General features: G+C 35.2%; 1 protein-coding gene across 1 annotated transcript in view; it reads right to left on the bottom strand.

The window, feature by feature from the left end:
* The window catches only part of Trmt61 (tRNA methyltransferase 61), a 70,839-nt gene that overhangs the window by 17,587 nt on the left and 35,437 nt on the right, over positions 1–17,815 (bottom strand). Inside the window, exon 5 of the mRNA XM_076128880.1 lies at positions 14,438–14,607. Coding sequence (XP_075984995.1) covers positions 14,438–14,607 — 170 coding nt within the window. The remainder of the gene's footprint in view (positions 1–14,437; positions 14,608–17,815) is intronic.

Raw genomic sequence — 17,815 nt, forward strand, 5'->3', positions numbered from 1 at the left:
CCACGTATCATCCCTATTACAGTAAATCAGATTAAGCAGTGAATCGGGTCTATCCGTGCACTAACCGGTGGCATAAATAAATACGAACGTGCCAAATGATGCACGAACTGCACTATACGTTAATCATTTACACAATAGTTACATGTTATATCGTTCGAAACTTTAAAGTTGTGGGCTCACTTGAGTGAGAGGATGTCGCTTAAAGTTTGCTGATGGGGACGACGGTGTTGCAAAACCTTTGTCGCTGAAACTTTTCACTTTAGGATATAGCTATTTTTAAGAGGCGGATATACCTAAAACAATATTAACTGATTGAGCGTTTCCACTTTCTTTTATCAACCTGAACTGTTCCATTTTTGTGCAAAGGTCTCTCCCAAATCTTTCACCGGTTTCTGTCATTGGCTGTCTCGGCAATCCTCCAGATGTGTGATGTCCAATCAAGTGTCCAAGTATGAGTATAAGTGATATTTTATCAAAATGAGTTCAATCGGTTTTTCAAAAGAAACTTAAGTTAAAATAAATGTGCCATTCTTCACAATTTACCGATTCAGCTGTAGTAGTGTAAAAGATAGATGGATAGCAGAAAGTATATAATTATATAGATTTGTACCTAATTGTATTAATGAGAACTAACCCTTAAAAGAGGTAACAACTAATAAATATTCTTCTTCAATGTAGTGATTGCGATCTGTGACGTAATCGTCCCTTCGCTGCAACCTTTCGGGATCATCGGCGATGAGAGCGTCGTCATTGCAATTGTTCTCTTTGTAATAAATGGTGTTAGCCAATAAATTACTAACAAGTATTTTGAAAGCGGAGAAGTGTTTCGTCTTGAGGACAATCTCTGTTATTGCAAACCGAAGTTTTATTAAACAAAGGGTTATTGTAAACCTTTTGCCAACTTATTAATAGAGTAAATTCGGATTAGTGAATCCATGTTTTGTGTCTTTCGATCAAGTTTCAAAATGTCTGTGAATGAGAAGGGTAAAAAATGCCTACGTCACGTTTAATAAGGTAGATAGGTAATATTATGAAGCTTAACTAGCAATTATTTTTCTATGAATTTCGATTCGATAAAAAATTGTGTTTTTATTTATACTGTACATACAACTACGCTTTTCCCCCATAGGAGTAGGCAGAGACCAAAGAACATAAGCATACCGCAAGACTATACTAGTTGCTATTTAGACTAATGAATGTTCATAGTTGCGACACGATTTCATAGCTTCCCATCGCTTTACTTGAGTCTAGTAGAATTTAGTTTTGAGGCCTATTTGATTAATGGTAGCATGATTAATTGCCGATAACTTACTGCAGAATAATACCCAGATTATTTGCAAGTAACCTCCAAAGCCTAAATATAATAATAAGTAAGAACAATCAATATGGTGTTCTTTCTTAATTCTTTTACTACTACACTCAACACATCAGTCTTGTAATTTGTTTAAAAGCGCAATTTTCTAAAGCGCAAAGCAATAAAATAACACGTTTTCACAAAACACATGGAATCGATTTCCGCTATCAAACACACAGATTTGTTTCACATAGCGTACCTTGACATTCACATTTGCGAGCGTTGTAGTGAGTAAAGCCGCGTGTATATTACCACATTCAGTTATAAATGTTTATTTTCGAAATAATATCAGTATAATTCAGAGAAACATATTAAATAAAAATAGAGTAACAAAATTCTTTACATAATTTTGGTATAACTACATATATACGTGGTCAGTCTTGGTAAAACCGATAATGTTATTATGACCATAATATGTCAATCATTAATCTAGCTTTTTCCAACTGCTACCGTGCTATTTTGCCTATTTTGCCTATCGACTCTTCGATTTGTAGCATTGAAACTCTACCCTCATTCTGTTAAAATACTCATGTATGCTCAGCAGTAAGATAGTAATCGGTAAAAAGATCGATTTTTCAACTTTATTCAAGAACATATTGACTTTAGTGCAACATTCCATGGTGAACTTAGGTTAAGTGCAACACATAGCGGGCACAAGTCTGTATGATTCGGTCCGTGTCGCGCGTGTCATTGATGTAGATGTCCGCTCCGACACGCGTTAACTACGACTACGTTTCATGTACACATATGCATTCTTAACACGTTCAAGTTAGATTATTTATATTCTTAAAAATACTTTTGCCTTAATCTAATTTAAATTTGGAAAATGCAAGTATAGAAAGCTGCATAAAAATACGAAAACTTTCAAAGCGTTCTCATTAGTAGCCGTGATATAATTAAGTTGGTAATGAAAAACTTGTGGCAATTATTCATGGAAACGGACAAGTAGACATAAGTAAATGTTTCAGAAAAAAAGAAAAAACTAATTTGATTAAAAACGGAAGTTACTCTCTCTATTGGTTAGTACTTCATGGATAAACTAAATAAGAGAAATTAGGAGGGTATGGAAACAATACAGGGGCAGCTTACACAGATAATCGTGAATGACAAATCTTCATAATATATAAAAAATATCCGCAAGTATAGCCGCAAGAAAAGTTAGTGTTGTATAAATGATCTAACCTTAAATGTTTTGTGGCAACCGGTCTAGTATTAGATTATAATTTGTTTACTTTATTTACTAACTGGTTAGAAGGCTTCAGTTTGATGGCAGACAAATTACTCAACAAGACGTCACAAACTCCTGTCCTAGTAATTTGCATTTCATGTCTAAATCAAGTAGGTTTAACTTAAAATCTAGATTGTTAGGATTAAATGTAGGAGGCCTAGCCTGTCATTAATTTATTGCTTACTTTGTTGTTGTTTTATTCAAAGTGATTTTGGAATATTTCGCGATATTTGTCCGCTATTTGATTGAATTTGAATTTGGTAATAATTTTTGGGGTAATGAACTGAGTTTATAACAAAGGTCATTGTTAATTAATCTTGTCCATTATAAATGTCTAATACTCTAGCATAGGATTTTTCCTTAAACTTTATTATGTAACAGATATCAATAGCTTTACCTATTACTATAGAATTTTTGTACAACTTTTCCTTGTAAACCTAATTTACCAATTAACAAACCATGTAATAACATATATGCCTAATGAAGTCCTTTAATTCAAAGATTTTAAAATGTCGAAAACTTTAAATAACAATATTGATTGGGGATTATCCCACAACCATACAATTTGGTTTGCTTGATGTTTTGGCCAATCCGTGTTCACAAGTTCTACCCTTCTTATTATTACGAGCTATGAGCGAGTATACTTATTTCATAGGTAGTAATATTAAAATCGCATGTCGCAAATAAACTATCACACGTATATGCGATCTATAAATTGATATCACGCATGAAGTCAGGTGTAAAAGTCAAAGTTATGGCCTCCATGAGATGTGTTTACATTCGTTATAACTCGTAATATTAAAATTACTTGTGATATATCTACTATTATTGAATACGATACGATATTATATTGATAAAGCCAGATCGGTTGTATTCTTATTGATTACTAGATTCTAACTGCGATTTCGTTTGTGTGAAAAGATTTCTTGGGTAAAAAGTAACTTACATGTTAATTTAGACTGTAAAGTACCTGTTGTACTACATAACATCAAAATCTGTTGAGTAGTTTTAGCGAGATTGAATACTAAAGTTCCGTCCAAACATGAAAACTTTAACATTTATAATACAAGGAAAATAATGACCGTGTGAAATTTAAAAGTCTATGTTCATCTCCAGGATTGAGCATTCCACCACATTTCACAGGCAACTGCTCCGGTTTTAGGTTTTAAATGGGTAACAGTCATTAGTTTCGCTTTTACAATATCGGTTTTTAATCTTTTGGTATTTAATCTTTGCAAATTCTTAATGAGCATTTCTTAATTGTTTGATATAAACTGCTACATTTATTTTATTATTTACCACAGATTTCACAACGCCGATACATTCCTAACAAAATTATAAATACGAAAGTTACTGTCTGTCTTACATTCTTCATGTCTAAATCACTGAAACGTTCTGGATGAAATTCAGTACAAAGCTAGCTTGACATCCGAGACAGGAGGATATATTATCCCGGAAATCCCATGGGAACGTGAACTATGGAAGTAATAAGGAATATAACAGCAAGAGCTTATTTACAATATGACTGCCTTCGTGGTGCAGTGGTTAAGTAGTTAACACGCGGCTATCATTGCATCGGGAGGTTGGTTCGATTCCCACACAGTGGCACACAGACCCATTATTTGTGCGATCAATAATTGTTTCGGGTCTGGTTGTGGTTTATGTCCATTGTTTGTTTGTTTGTTTGTTTGTAAAAGCCCTGCGACACAAGAACAATTCTTAGTGCAGGAGTTGTCTTTTCAAAACAAACAAACAGACAAACAAAACAATGCAATATTAAAGTTCACGATAAAAAGATAACAGCAATACATTGCAGATAGAAGATTTGTGCGACAATTTACAACACCGTTACAATAACATTAAAGTGTAGTTTACTTTCTATTACGAAGCAGCTTCTATTAAGGTATCTGATTGAGAAGAGTACATTCAATATATCTTACTGGGCGTTAATGGCGTCGAACTATCGGCTAGCCTATTATTTTGTCAAGTTGGGATTTATAGATCGAACTGTGTAACGGTACCGGGATGTCGGAGTCCTATGAACATTTGCCAGTGTATGTAGTACCCTCTAGTCAGCAATTGAGGTACTGTGTGCTGTAAAGTTAAAAGACCTTTTACAAGAGCTGAGTGGTATTATGAAATCGCGTAATCGTGTTGATGAGAAGAGAGCAGGATCGGCAAAAATGGCGTACAGAGGAGGCTTATATTTAGAAGTGTGTTTATTACATACTAGAGGCCGCCCGCGACTTCGTTCACGTGGAAACCCTTCCCATGTAAACCCCGATCCCTCGGGAACTCCGGGATAAAAAGTAGCCTTTGTGTTATTCTGAGTCTTCATCTATCTATATACCAATTTCATCGTAATCGGTTCAGTAGTACTTGCGTGAAAGAGTAACAAACATTCTCACAAACTTTCGCATTTATAATATTAGTAATATCTAGACAGCATCGTACGGTTATATGCCTGAGTTTTATAGTAAAACAGAGGATGCATATTGATTATTCTGATGCGGTAGTCTGGATAATCGGCAGCTAACTGTCCGGATACTGAGAGAGCCGATAATTTATGAAAGGGTTTATTTGTTTCAATTCTACTCATAGAACGCAGCAATAAACAGCATTTAAGAGTAGCAGTTGGAAAAGAATAAAATTGAGAAGCAATTTGCCGATACGATACATTGACAAACTTAAATAGAATCTATTTAAGAGGAGATTTCTAAGTTTCCTATTCAGAATTTGTCAAGTGAACAGTCAGCTTAAAGGATATTCGAGAGGTGTAAGAATCCAATGATATTATCACGATAAGGACTCAACTAAAGGTTACTCGTGTTCCCGAACAGTTTCGAATGTTGGACTTGTCCGGTACTTATCGATTGGCTTGACATTATTGATAGCGGGTGACAATTCAAGCAAGAATTATTTGGTCAGATCCAAGCTTCGGGAGCAAGTTTGAGATTTATTGCCAATAAAATAGATCTTAATTTGATTTACGGATAAAATTAATTTACTAATGTTTATTGTATTTGTAATTTTTGGTCTGTTTTTTAAAGATTTAGATGAGGCAATCACCAGCAATACAAATAGTATCGTAATAAATGAAATATTGCGAACCAATATAAAATGTATTTATAGGGTATCGTTAGTCCACTATGAATAGCATTCAATAGATACTTATCACAAGGATCTGTGCGTTGGTTTACGAGACACCTCTAACCTCCGTCAACATAGGAATTTACATTCAATGATTTGAAATTCTAAAATTCTGTATAAACATTCCACGATTGGTCTGATTAGTTTTAAACATTGTGGAATAATGGTGATAAAAATAATTGTTTTGGATTTAAGTGAGGTTAGGTGTAAGCGTTGATTTCACGGCGCGCGCGCATCCTTTCGCCACGGCTGTCGGAGCTCGCTCACGCGGCCATCTTACCTGCGCATGCGACAAATATGTTGCGTCACGCGAACAATATACAGAGCCACGGAGGATCGTGTTACACTGCCCTAAATCCTCTTTGTTATTTCATTTGCGTGTGTTGATGTTTCTCTGTTGTAAGCCTTTAATACCAAAGTACCTAATTGATTAAAGTAGTTCGATTTATCATCGTGATTAACGCAAATATTAGTACCTTTTATAAATCATCTAGTAATTGCATTTGATCTTATCTTAACGTATCTATGATCTTAATGGCATTATCATAATCACGCAGATCTTGGGTCAATTATTGAATCTATTTGTGAAGGTAATGGGGGCTCAGTATATTTTTAGACATTTCGTGTTCGTGTTTATTTCATAATCTATGTACCTTCATCAGATTTTGTTGAGATAGACTAAGCTTCGACGATGCGAGTCATATCACGACTTCAAGTTATTATTTGATAGTTTTCAGTTTTCAACATATTATATGATGGTGAGATATGAGTTAAAGTAAAGCGCATTTTCAAAGAATAAATGAAATAGAAATACAATTTTAAGTACGTGATCAATTTCGAGAGTTATGATGAAATACAAGTTGTAAATCTGCATTATAATACTAGAATAATAACTCAAGTATTCCATGAAGCCACAGATTCAACACTACATAAATCAAGCTTATAAACAGCAAATATCATTACCTCACAAACAACTTAACCAGTCAACATTTTCAACAGCAATCAATCTACGGCTAATTTCAATCAGCATACCCAAATCAAGTCAGCCTGGATACCACTGGGGACAATGTTTGGACACAAGAGCGGTGCGCGACGGCGACAATGAGTGCGTCCTGATCGCAAGATTAGATGCTATCGCTGCGCACGCGCCGCCCCAACTCCGGTTTAGATTGGACCGTGAAATTAAACGCGATTTATACGAGTAATGCTTTACGGATTAATTGTTAAGGAAATGTTTGATCTTGGATTATTTATTTAAGTGTTTTGTTGAGTGGTATTTGAAACGATTTGTTGGTAAAGGATATCTTTTGAGATCTTTTTAATAGAATCGTTTATAATAATTGTCAAGCTGCTAGGCGGTGCGACAGACCCATTAACTAACACAAGGATTGAGCTTTAAAACAGTTTATTTATCTATAAATGATAAGTGTATATGTAGTAGATATGTTTCATAGACATTAAAATCCCTATAACGTAAAACAGTATTAAAAAAATTGCAAATAAAACCAAACCAAATCTAAATAGCAACAGGAAAACGTCAGTACATAACATCAAAGTATACAGTTCAATCTACAGTCATTAGATAGACAGATAAACTAGTACACCTTACGCATCAAGTCACTCCAAATACATCTCAATGTAACCACAATTGATCGTAGCACTATTTTTTCTTCGTCGTTAGAATGACAACACGATGCTATTTCATTGTGCCTCGATACTCCGAACTCTTGACTTGACAGTCGTAAGATACAGTCAGTTTGGCTTTATCGGCTCCATCTTGAGCACTATTGACTCAAAGCTGCTCAACTCTGAAGGGTCCTTACAACATGAATTAAGAGATTACAGATATTATTGTGTAAGATTTTGGTCAGTATTTTCTGTAAATTGATATATTAAGTTATTGATTTTGATGTCTAGAGGCAGTGATGCGGAATAATGTGTTAGTTTGACCTATTTGTTTGCATAATTTCGTACTTATGCTCTGTGTAAGATTGAAATGTGCTTGTAATGGCCTGTCATTTCAGATTATACTAGATTGGTAATCATTATTATCAACCTAGTGTAATCTCAGCATATTATATTCATAAATTATAATTTATAGGAATACGATACGATTTCCTGAAATAAACCTGGGAATGTTTATAGTATCAAAAAAACAAAAAGCATTTTAATTGAATTTTGTTCATAGATAAATAAGCATACTATTTATGCAGAAGTTAAAAATATATAATTCAGAGCAAGTCAAGAATCATTCAGATCAACGCTCCACTTGAGTGATCATAAGAACTTCAGAGAAATATAATTAGATCTATTTAAAGTGATAACGACACGTTGAAGATAACACAATGAGAGTATATTGTAGCGATCAGTCATATCTGTAAGTAATGTGGGAATGTGCCGAGGTTTGTCCGAACACAGCCGAAGTTAGCCGATCTCCGCGCAGCTGCGCAGACGCATATAAATCATTTTCGTAAATAATGCCTTATCTAAATTAGGACAGACGCTTGTTTAGATTGTAATTAGAGAATTATGTCGGATTACAATTGATTTATGAGTATTGGAATTGGTGGAATTTTCCGAAAATAATTTGAGGGAATAAATCTTTAGCCTTTTTGTAGTTCTAGTATTAAGTACCTTAGTATTTGAATACTGATACAGATCAATTACAAAAGCTTTAGGTAGAGAATCTTAACATGCTTTAATGATATCTCTTTTATTTATTATCCCTACAACTGAAGGCCTCTACTCTCTCCTTGGCTGTCCTTTTTAATGCCTTAATGGAACGTTTCCATAACCCCAGTCACTTTATGTAACAAGAATAACACACGTGTCGGTAAACCCTTTTCGGAACAAACTTTACATAACCAGCCTAAGAGAAAGCCTTACACACAAGCACTAAATATGAACCAAACTCTTTCTCCATTTAAACCTCAGAGTAGATTAAGGCCGCACACAGAATAAGGCCACATTAGGCACACGTAACGCCCCTCATACACTAGACCGGTACAAGGCACCCGTCCTATAATGGTGACAGGGCTATTAGACCCGTTGATTTGCGACGGAGCACCGCTCTCGTTCGCAGGTGGCCTTATTAGGGTTGCAAATATGTATGGACTGTTGTCATCGTGGATGTTAAGTGAGTTATAGGCATATTAATAAGGTTTAGAACAAATTAGGAATTACATGTTATTTATGAGTGGAGAGCTGGATTTATTGCTGAAAGTACTTTGAATATTGTGTGAAAGTTAATCGTGCGTTTTCAAGCGTAAGACGGTGAGGAACTGCGAGTCAGTTTCTAGTTAAAGATCTTAGATCTATGAACTACTGTACAAATTTTAATCATAAAAATATAGTCTCCTCAGGCCAATACTTTACTGATACTGCGTTACAACTTACATTTAAACCTTTGTTTAACAATATGTTTATTTTATAGATACGAAGCAAGAAAATCATACAGATTTTAACCAATGGTCTACCAGCAAATTAAACACATATATAGCTATAATACTAACATCACAAACAGTCCAAAACCGTAGGCCAACAATAATCAGCGACATAAAGCAAACCGCGTAAAGCCCGATCTCATGACATTTAATCGAATTATGCGCAGCGCAAACGCACGTGTGGTGGAAAATATATTAGCGGCATGCGTTTTACTTAAATTTATGAATGCTAAATACCGCGGTGGTCTTACAAGATCTAGTTTAACAATTTATCAATGTCCGAGCACTCAATTGTGCGAGATTGGCTACTTTCAACCTTATCTGTGATACGTTGCTTAAGATTTAAAGGGATTTATAAACAGGAGGGATACTAGGCGACCGGCTGTCTGCAACGTTGAATGATTTAGACGCTGTTGTTGCTACGCTTGTTCGTTTGACTTTGTTTTATTATGATATATTCTCTTAGAAATTAATTTTGGTGATAAATCAGTCTGTGGTGACACGCTACAAGTAATAGTTATGCTTAAAACCGAATGACAAACGTTGGAAAAAATAGTGTTGGCAATCACAATTTTGCTCATAAATTACGGCTGGTTTCACCACATTTAATCGTTAACTGCTTGTTTGGCGCAGTGGTTAACGTGGTCCGAATCCACCACTCGCCGCAATAACCGTAGCGCGGCGAGTGGTGGATTCGAGTCCCACTCGGGACTAGTATTTGTGTGATGAGCACGAGTATTTTCTCTGAGCCTGGTAGTTAATTTATCTATATAAATATGTATTTGGAAGTATATGTGGGTGTTTTTCAGTTATTTGGTTACCAAAGTACACATAGCAGTTTGGAATCAAATTACCAATATGTTTAAGTTGTCCAATAGTTTTACTATAATTTCTGTCACATTATCTACCCGACCATCTATCTGTGTATTCTTAAAACCGTCTTAGATATGCACAAACCCCTTAAAACAATGCCTATCCTATGCGCTAGAAGCAAAATTCACACCTAGACCATTCTTATCACATACTTCCCAGTCTCGTGTAAACTCAGATCAGATATGCATCACTACTGAACATCATTACCAATACTTTATTACCTCTTAGTACATAAATCACCCCGAATAGGTAAAACACCATAAGAAAAGGTAATCTAGTAATGCAGTCTTAATATATGAGTATGGGCATGGTTACCCTTTTAGCTAGATTTTAAAAAGCTTCTCAGATTTTCCCACGGATGTAAAGCCTTTGTTACTAGGCACGGTCGTATGCTGAAGAATGTTATCGATACATCTCTTTTCTAATGCGAATTTTGGACGTGTTGAGTTACATTTTTTGATTGCTAATGTGGTGTGAATACTGGTTTAAAAAATTGTTTTTGGGTCAAAAGGTAATTTTTCATTTTATTTAAAATTTCATCGTTTATAAATGACCGTTGACGTTTAGGTAACGACTTGTCATTGGAAGATTTTATGATCATATACAACCCAGCTCTAAAGGGTTTACGTACCGATTAAAAATAGCTGTAGGAACTACAAAAAAAAACCTCAACCAAGATAGAAAGGTACTTTCCCATTACACGTTTCATTGCATTACATTGAACGTTGGCAGTCAATAAGTTAATTGAAGTATTATTGCGGTGCACCAATGCGTTTTATCGACAATCGATAATAGTAAACATGTCGCATCGACAGCCCTCGGCTACCGTTCGCGAAACGTGACCGCTCGCGACAAACGGCGCGCGTGACGTTTCCGAACGCAGCCCGATACGTCGCCGATACGAAACAATAACTCACCAAACTAATATCAACTTTCCCCCACAACAATACAGCTTATAATCCCTTGATGAAAGTCAGTGTCACAAATTTTTCCTATGTATTATTTAAGGTGGCAATACAAACTGTATCTTAAAAGCGTTACAACAACAATTTTCATACTTTACGCATTACATTTGTTGATAATAGATCGAAACAAGACGAATGATGTTCTAGAGTGTAGTTTATTTATGGTAATACTGTTTTATCTATGTAATATACGGTTATGAACGCATTGGTGGTCCGTATAATTCGTCCATGGTGGTCTGGGATCAGTTAAATGAAGTTTGTCGTTAAAAATATTAAGCATTATAGACCTATTAATGGCTTAATCAGCGAGGAAAAACGTATATTGATTTGTATCATACTGTTTTATCGCCGATATTAAAATGTATTTTGGATAAAAATGTATTAATTACAATAAGGTGGTCTTTATGGCTTTAAGCCTTAAAAACCTACGCCTCCTTATCCAAAATCAGTATTCAGAATTTTAGATGTAGGTATTACATTAACATACAGTTGAAATAACACAGGAGAATAACGGAGTAGAGATAATAAAAGATAATATAACTCCTTTTTTATTTACAAAGGAAAGCAGTTCTTTTCTTTCTGACTTCTTCTTCAGGTATATATTTAATAGAGAACTCTATAGTAAAGAGTTCTAGGGGTAGTAAAACCATATAAATTATAATAACATACCAAAAATAGGTCGCTTTCTCAACCTACAATACAATCAAACAGCTATCTCAATTCCTACAGTAACGATGAACGACAATTGAGTGTGAATAGCAAGTAGTTGTGACAACCGAGGACAGGCATGCGACTTACAATGAGACAATACGGCGAGCCACTATCTGATGCCGAAGACACCTGGCTTGAAATATACGCTGGCTTTATAAAGACGTCGTTAGGATTTTATTTGTTGCTTACTATGTGGGAAATTTTGTTATTAGATGTATAAATACAATAGTAAATATAAGACAGAATTATTTTCTACGCGCGGTCATATGATATCAGAGTGCGACAATAAAAAAAACGATCCTTAAAAGTTCCTTTTCGCTTGGGTTTGGTAAGATGTATTAATACAATAGTAAATATAAGACAGAATTATTTTCTACGCGCGGTCATATGATATCAGAGTGCGACACTAAAAAATCCTTAAATAGTTCCTTTTTGCTTGGGTTTGGTAGCTACGCGATGAATAAAATAAGTAGGAATTGTCTCTCTGAAGGAGTGATTGTAGAGTATCGCGGTATTGATTTTGACAGTAAAGATTCATCTTAGTATTAAACAGAGGCATTTTTCAGTATTTTAAGGCTTTCAAGCTAGCCTCATAAGTTTGAATAAAACTAAGAAATAGATTGTTCAAAACTGTACCAGCTATTATTTTAATTGGTGGTTTAAATACGAAATTGTTCACTATCAAACACACGCAATTCAATCGAAATAGAATAAAATATTCTCACATATATTGCACTCAGTACCGCAATCAATTTACATCAATCAATCAAGGAGTTTACCTAAGTACTCCCATTTAATTCGAAACACGATCACTATTCACTGTGATGGGCGGGTTAGTACCATCCACTTCAACTTTCTGCAACTTCAATCTACGTCACTCGACGGGCCTTTAGACGAGCGGAGCCTTTTATATTACGAGTAATCTGACATCTAGTTTACTAGTTCATACTTTAATTTATACAATAATTTAGTTTAAAGTTTTAACTTTACTGGTACATAATCCCTCCATCGTTGAATTGGAGAGCCTTGTCCAGCAGTGGAACAGTAATGGGTTAAAAAAATGAAACTGCCTGTTTATTGTTTGCACTTTCAGGGCTAAACTAATAAACTGGTTTTCATGAAATTGCACGGGGATAGTAGAAGACTCAAGATCTAATACACGTCACTTTTTAGTTGCTGATTGAATTAGGGGTCGTAGCTTTAAAGTTTGCGAACTCGAACGAGACTGCTATCTAAATTATATATTTTTAAATATAAAATTTAAATTCCGGTTTTCTTATATCCGATTCAAGTATTTATACACAATGTGAATTACCTATATTTATGAGTACTGGATAGAAAATCCCTAGGAAATTTTCGATAAGAAGTGATTTTATTACCATCTTGATATGTGTGAGTCTTGTGGCCGCACTATTAAGACTTATGACCGCATTTACTCAGCACTACGCATTTCACGTATCCGCGTACTCCAATTATACGCCGAAACGACATGCTATACTTACGCCGATCTTATTCATATTCTTAACCCTATAATTCATGTCAGATGAGCTCTATATTTATATTCTACAAGTTATTGACAGTCATGTCGGAAAATATAGCTCGAATACGTATCCAAACGACTTTATTTATCTAAAGTATATCCTTTGGATAAAAAAAATGGTTCAGTAACTATTTAGTACAAAATGTTGTTACCGTAGCAAATGTCAAAAACTTACTATCAATGAACGCTTTTTAATGTAATATCAAAACGTGTGTAGATCCAAATAGAAAACACACCTGAAAGCATACGTCAAAACACCGACAATTAATTCTACAAATATACAACGTACATGTATCCTTCAAATAAAGATACCCAAGAACAGCAAAATCAGCCCTTATTGTACTTTCAAAGTGCGTTCAAAATTATTATCATGAAACTACACAACCATACATAAATCAACATAAATAGTAAAAGACGTGTTAGTCTTATATACAATAAAGATACCCAATAAAAGCAAAATTAGCCCTTATTGTACTTGCAAACTGCAAAATCAGTCCTCAATTTAAAATTGCGCTGAAAATGATAATCACTAACCAGAACCATACAAAAATCTACATACATAGTAAAAGACGTGTTAGTCTTAAATACTTATACACAGTAGTATGTTCAAAGTGATACTGTCAATTATCAACTCGTTAGTGGGTGATCGATCCTCGGCATGTGTTCCGAGCTTGAAGCGGCGTCGTAACTTCACAGACTTAATGTGTCAGGAAGGTCAGCGTGGCCCAGATCCAGCTATTAGCGAATTAAACGATGTAGATACGGCTGAGATATGCTTTGTTTGTGTGAATATTTAGAGCACAAGTAAATAACGTTTGAGTAAAGCGGTTGGTTTTGAGAAAGTTTTTTGTGAGGAGCGAAAGTTTTTTGTAAATGTTTATGAAAAACAAAATCCGTGTGTTTTCCTTTTTAGGATAAATAAGAGCCAGTTTTCTATGTTGCAGTATTAGACATAAGTTAGCTATAGAAGAAATACGGATTTTTTGTTAGAACTGAGTAACGTAAAGAAGGATAATAGACTGTATTATATTTTCCGTGAGTTCAGAATAAGCTTGCAAGAGGCAATGACAGTGGATAAAAACAAACTGCCACGTCTAGCTAGCACCTAGATTGTTAACAAAAAAAGAATAAACTTTAATGCTTTTCAAACATGAAAATTGTTCAATATCTTACCTTTTGTTTAAGAAAAGACAAATCTCTAACAGGAACATTTCGTTTAGAGACTCTAATCTCTGTCTGTAGTACCTCCATGGTAGATACTTCTTGGAACCCGTGCTCTTGCAGCGCTAAGCACGTGCGCTGAACTTGCTCTATGCATGGAGAGAACGAACAGAATCGACCACCTGGAAAACAACGGGATGAGTGTTACTATCGATTTTGTTCATAGGTATTATAATAATTAAGGGGTAAAGAGCAGTAAAGTATTGATTCTAAAACGTTTGCAAAACCTTAACTTAAAGCAAACCACGTTTACACTACAAATTGATAAGTCATAATTTGATTGTGATTTGGTATTAGACATTGTTTTAATTTGAAACGAATTATAAGAAATACTGAAAGTAGGTAACTACGTAATGGAGTAGTTATTTTGGTTGTTACATCGTTGCTTTACAAGGCTTCCTGTGTTGAATACACATAGTTGTTGCCGAGTATTTATGTGTATAATTCTTCGAATCGATAAATTTGAACGAAGGCAGACAATACACACGCAAAGGATTGTAAAAACCACTGTTAAACGTTACATACATAGAATTACGCCTTTTGTCTACAGGAGTTCAAGCTTATGTATAAAGATTATCTACTTGAACATGCCCTTCGTCAGTAATAGTTATGTACTGATGAACTTTTAACTTCAACAACAACTTGTACCCGTAGGTCACTGGTATCGTAGTTAAGTTGCGTGGGTCAGCCGCAATCAACGGCTACGTAAATACCAATGATCAAGTACGCATCGAGTTATATTGAAAACTAATCATGGATAGCTTATTGAGACGAAGGCTTGAGAGTTTAAACCGTTCTCAAGATGATCTAGGCTTTATTTTAAATGTTTGATACTGTAGATAGGGTATTGGTGATAGAAGGAGCATATAAGTATGGAGTGTCGTGATAAAGTTTGGCAGGATAATATCCTGGCGAAGGATGAGGCTTTGAATTTTCGCGGTGAGCGTCACAAGTGTGTTATATACGAATAAGACAATAAGCCAGTGTAATATATAGGAAACTAGCTGATTGGAACACAAACTCAATGTTTTAATTACAATTATGCAGTTAAAACAAAGAGTCCCAAATCTCATTTCAAAGTTACAATCGAACATTCAGTCATTGTGTTAACTCGTATCACAATAGTAGGAGCAGATCATGTCCAAAGGGATTCCTCTCCGTGTCAGGACCTGTTCGGGCTATAACGAAGTTTGAACGAGCCAGCGGCGATCGACCTCGCTATTACACAATCCAAACAAAACCAAGACGTCTTACCACTTCATAATGCGCGCGCGCACGTAAAAAGACGATCCAGACATAACAAAATGTCGACAGATGTTTTCATTCCCATGTGATAGATACGAGATGACCGGACGGAGCGTAAGATAGCGTACCCTTTTTGTTACCGCGATACCGTTTTGAAATTTTTACAAGTCGAAAAACGACCGGGAAGAGACACATCGTCTTTTATGTGGCCCGCTTACTCTTATCTGTCAAATCTTATCGACCAATAAGGACAGCGGACGTCACTCACTCTGCCAATCTGAGCGGCGCGGGCGCACACCGCGGGGGGCGAATTTAAAATTGTTCCATTTTTTAAATGTGTATCGCGTGCCTGGATGGTATAACCTGAGCATGTCTATTAACATAATGCACTTAGACTCGCTTAGACGTATAATGAAGCCATTACAGAGTATAATCTTCGATCCTTGACACACTGCGCGACTAAAGTGTTGATCGCGAATATTAGCGGGATTATCTTCTTGCACCAATTATTATCTGATAGCGTCATTTGAGAACAATTTTGTATCATACAAATAACAAAACACAGCATGCAAAAATAACTACATGCATGTGCAATTCATTTTAGAACATCAAAAAACGGTTATCTTGCCAAATACGTCAAAATCACTACAAAAATCTTTAACACGCTTTGCAACCGATTGTAATCAAATTTTCTTCACAATATTAAGTCCTCCAACATTTTTGTGGCGTTGTCTGTATACTGTCATTACAAAAGGTTCTTTCAAAGGTCGTATAGGTGGTGAAATATGTAATACACTATCTTAATGCATCGGGAGTCACGTCGCTAAAGTCGAGTCGCCTCGATAGCGACTAGTGCCTACTTCGAGTTATCTTAGTAACCCGAGGTGTACAATTAAAGTTAATTAATCACTGATGACGATTTGATTGGTGTTAGTAGATAATTCGAGTTTATCTTATTAGTACTTGGACCTTTGGAATACAATTTCTTCTGTATTTACTTGCGTTAGGGTTGTACAGTACTGGTATAGTAGCGATTACGCTATAAAAATGTTTAATTTAAAATGCATGAAGACAGTTGTGAGACATAAAACATAACATTGTTTGACACAGGTAATTAACGTCTACAGAAAATTGGGTTTAGACCACACAGATTAAGTGTCGTTTTCAATTTGTTTGAATCCTTCTCATTACTAAAAACCTCTGTAAGATACCTAACTCCCGACTTAGTACAACAGCTACTGTGACAATAAGAAAACAATGCAATCGGAAGCACAGGAAATTTTACACCATACTATTAAGCAGTAACTTCGACGTTTATCAGAAATCTTTTAGCCACTGTTTAATTTAAGTTTCTAAGGCATATTTTATTGTTAGTAATAGTTTTACATAAAATCACACCTTTTTTCCTGGGAGGCGATATATAATAGTCAAATGCAATGAAAAAAATGTAACCTTCAGCATCATAGTAGTCAAAACCATCGACCACGTAATAACATAAATTAAGAAAATCAATGTATTAAGGTGCTAGTGAACAAGATGTCAAATAGTGATAGAAGCTTGATGGGAACATATAAAAAAATCATTGTAAGATCCTGATCCCTCTTGCTAAGATCTAAGTACTTCCCTAATAAATCTATGATTAAATTCTAACCAAACTTAAGCTTAAAATATAGACCGAAAATGTCCAAAATATCAGTAGATAGAGAACTAGTTGGGCAACTAGTTTGTTATTAAGCGGCACTGACACAGCCCGCGTCCTCAGTCGTCTGTCAATTAGTCGGCATTCCTGTGCTCTGACCCACAACGCATACTGTTGCCTAAGAGAGGATGACTAACGGTTATACACCCTTTACATTTGCGATGTATTGATGCGTGATTATCGTAATTATTATGTATGTATTGCTTGGATAGTATTAGTATATTTAAGGATGATAGTGCTGCAAGTCGAAGACCGTCTTGCCAAGTTTAAGTGTAATTTAAGCAAATAGATTTTGGGACTTAAGAAAAATGTCTCTCTACAATATTTTTTTAATTAACCTAGGAATCTCGTACTTGTTAATTGAACTACCTACTTGTTAATCAAAG

The sequence above is a fragment of the Anticarsia gemmatalis genome, chromosome 21, assembly GCF_050436995.1.
Source record: "Anticarsia gemmatalis isolate Benzon Research Colony breed Stoneville strain chromosome 21, ilAntGemm2 primary, whole genome shotgun sequence".
Taxonomy (NCBI): Eukaryota; Metazoa; Arthropoda; class Insecta; order Lepidoptera; family Erebidae; genus Anticarsia; species Anticarsia gemmatalis.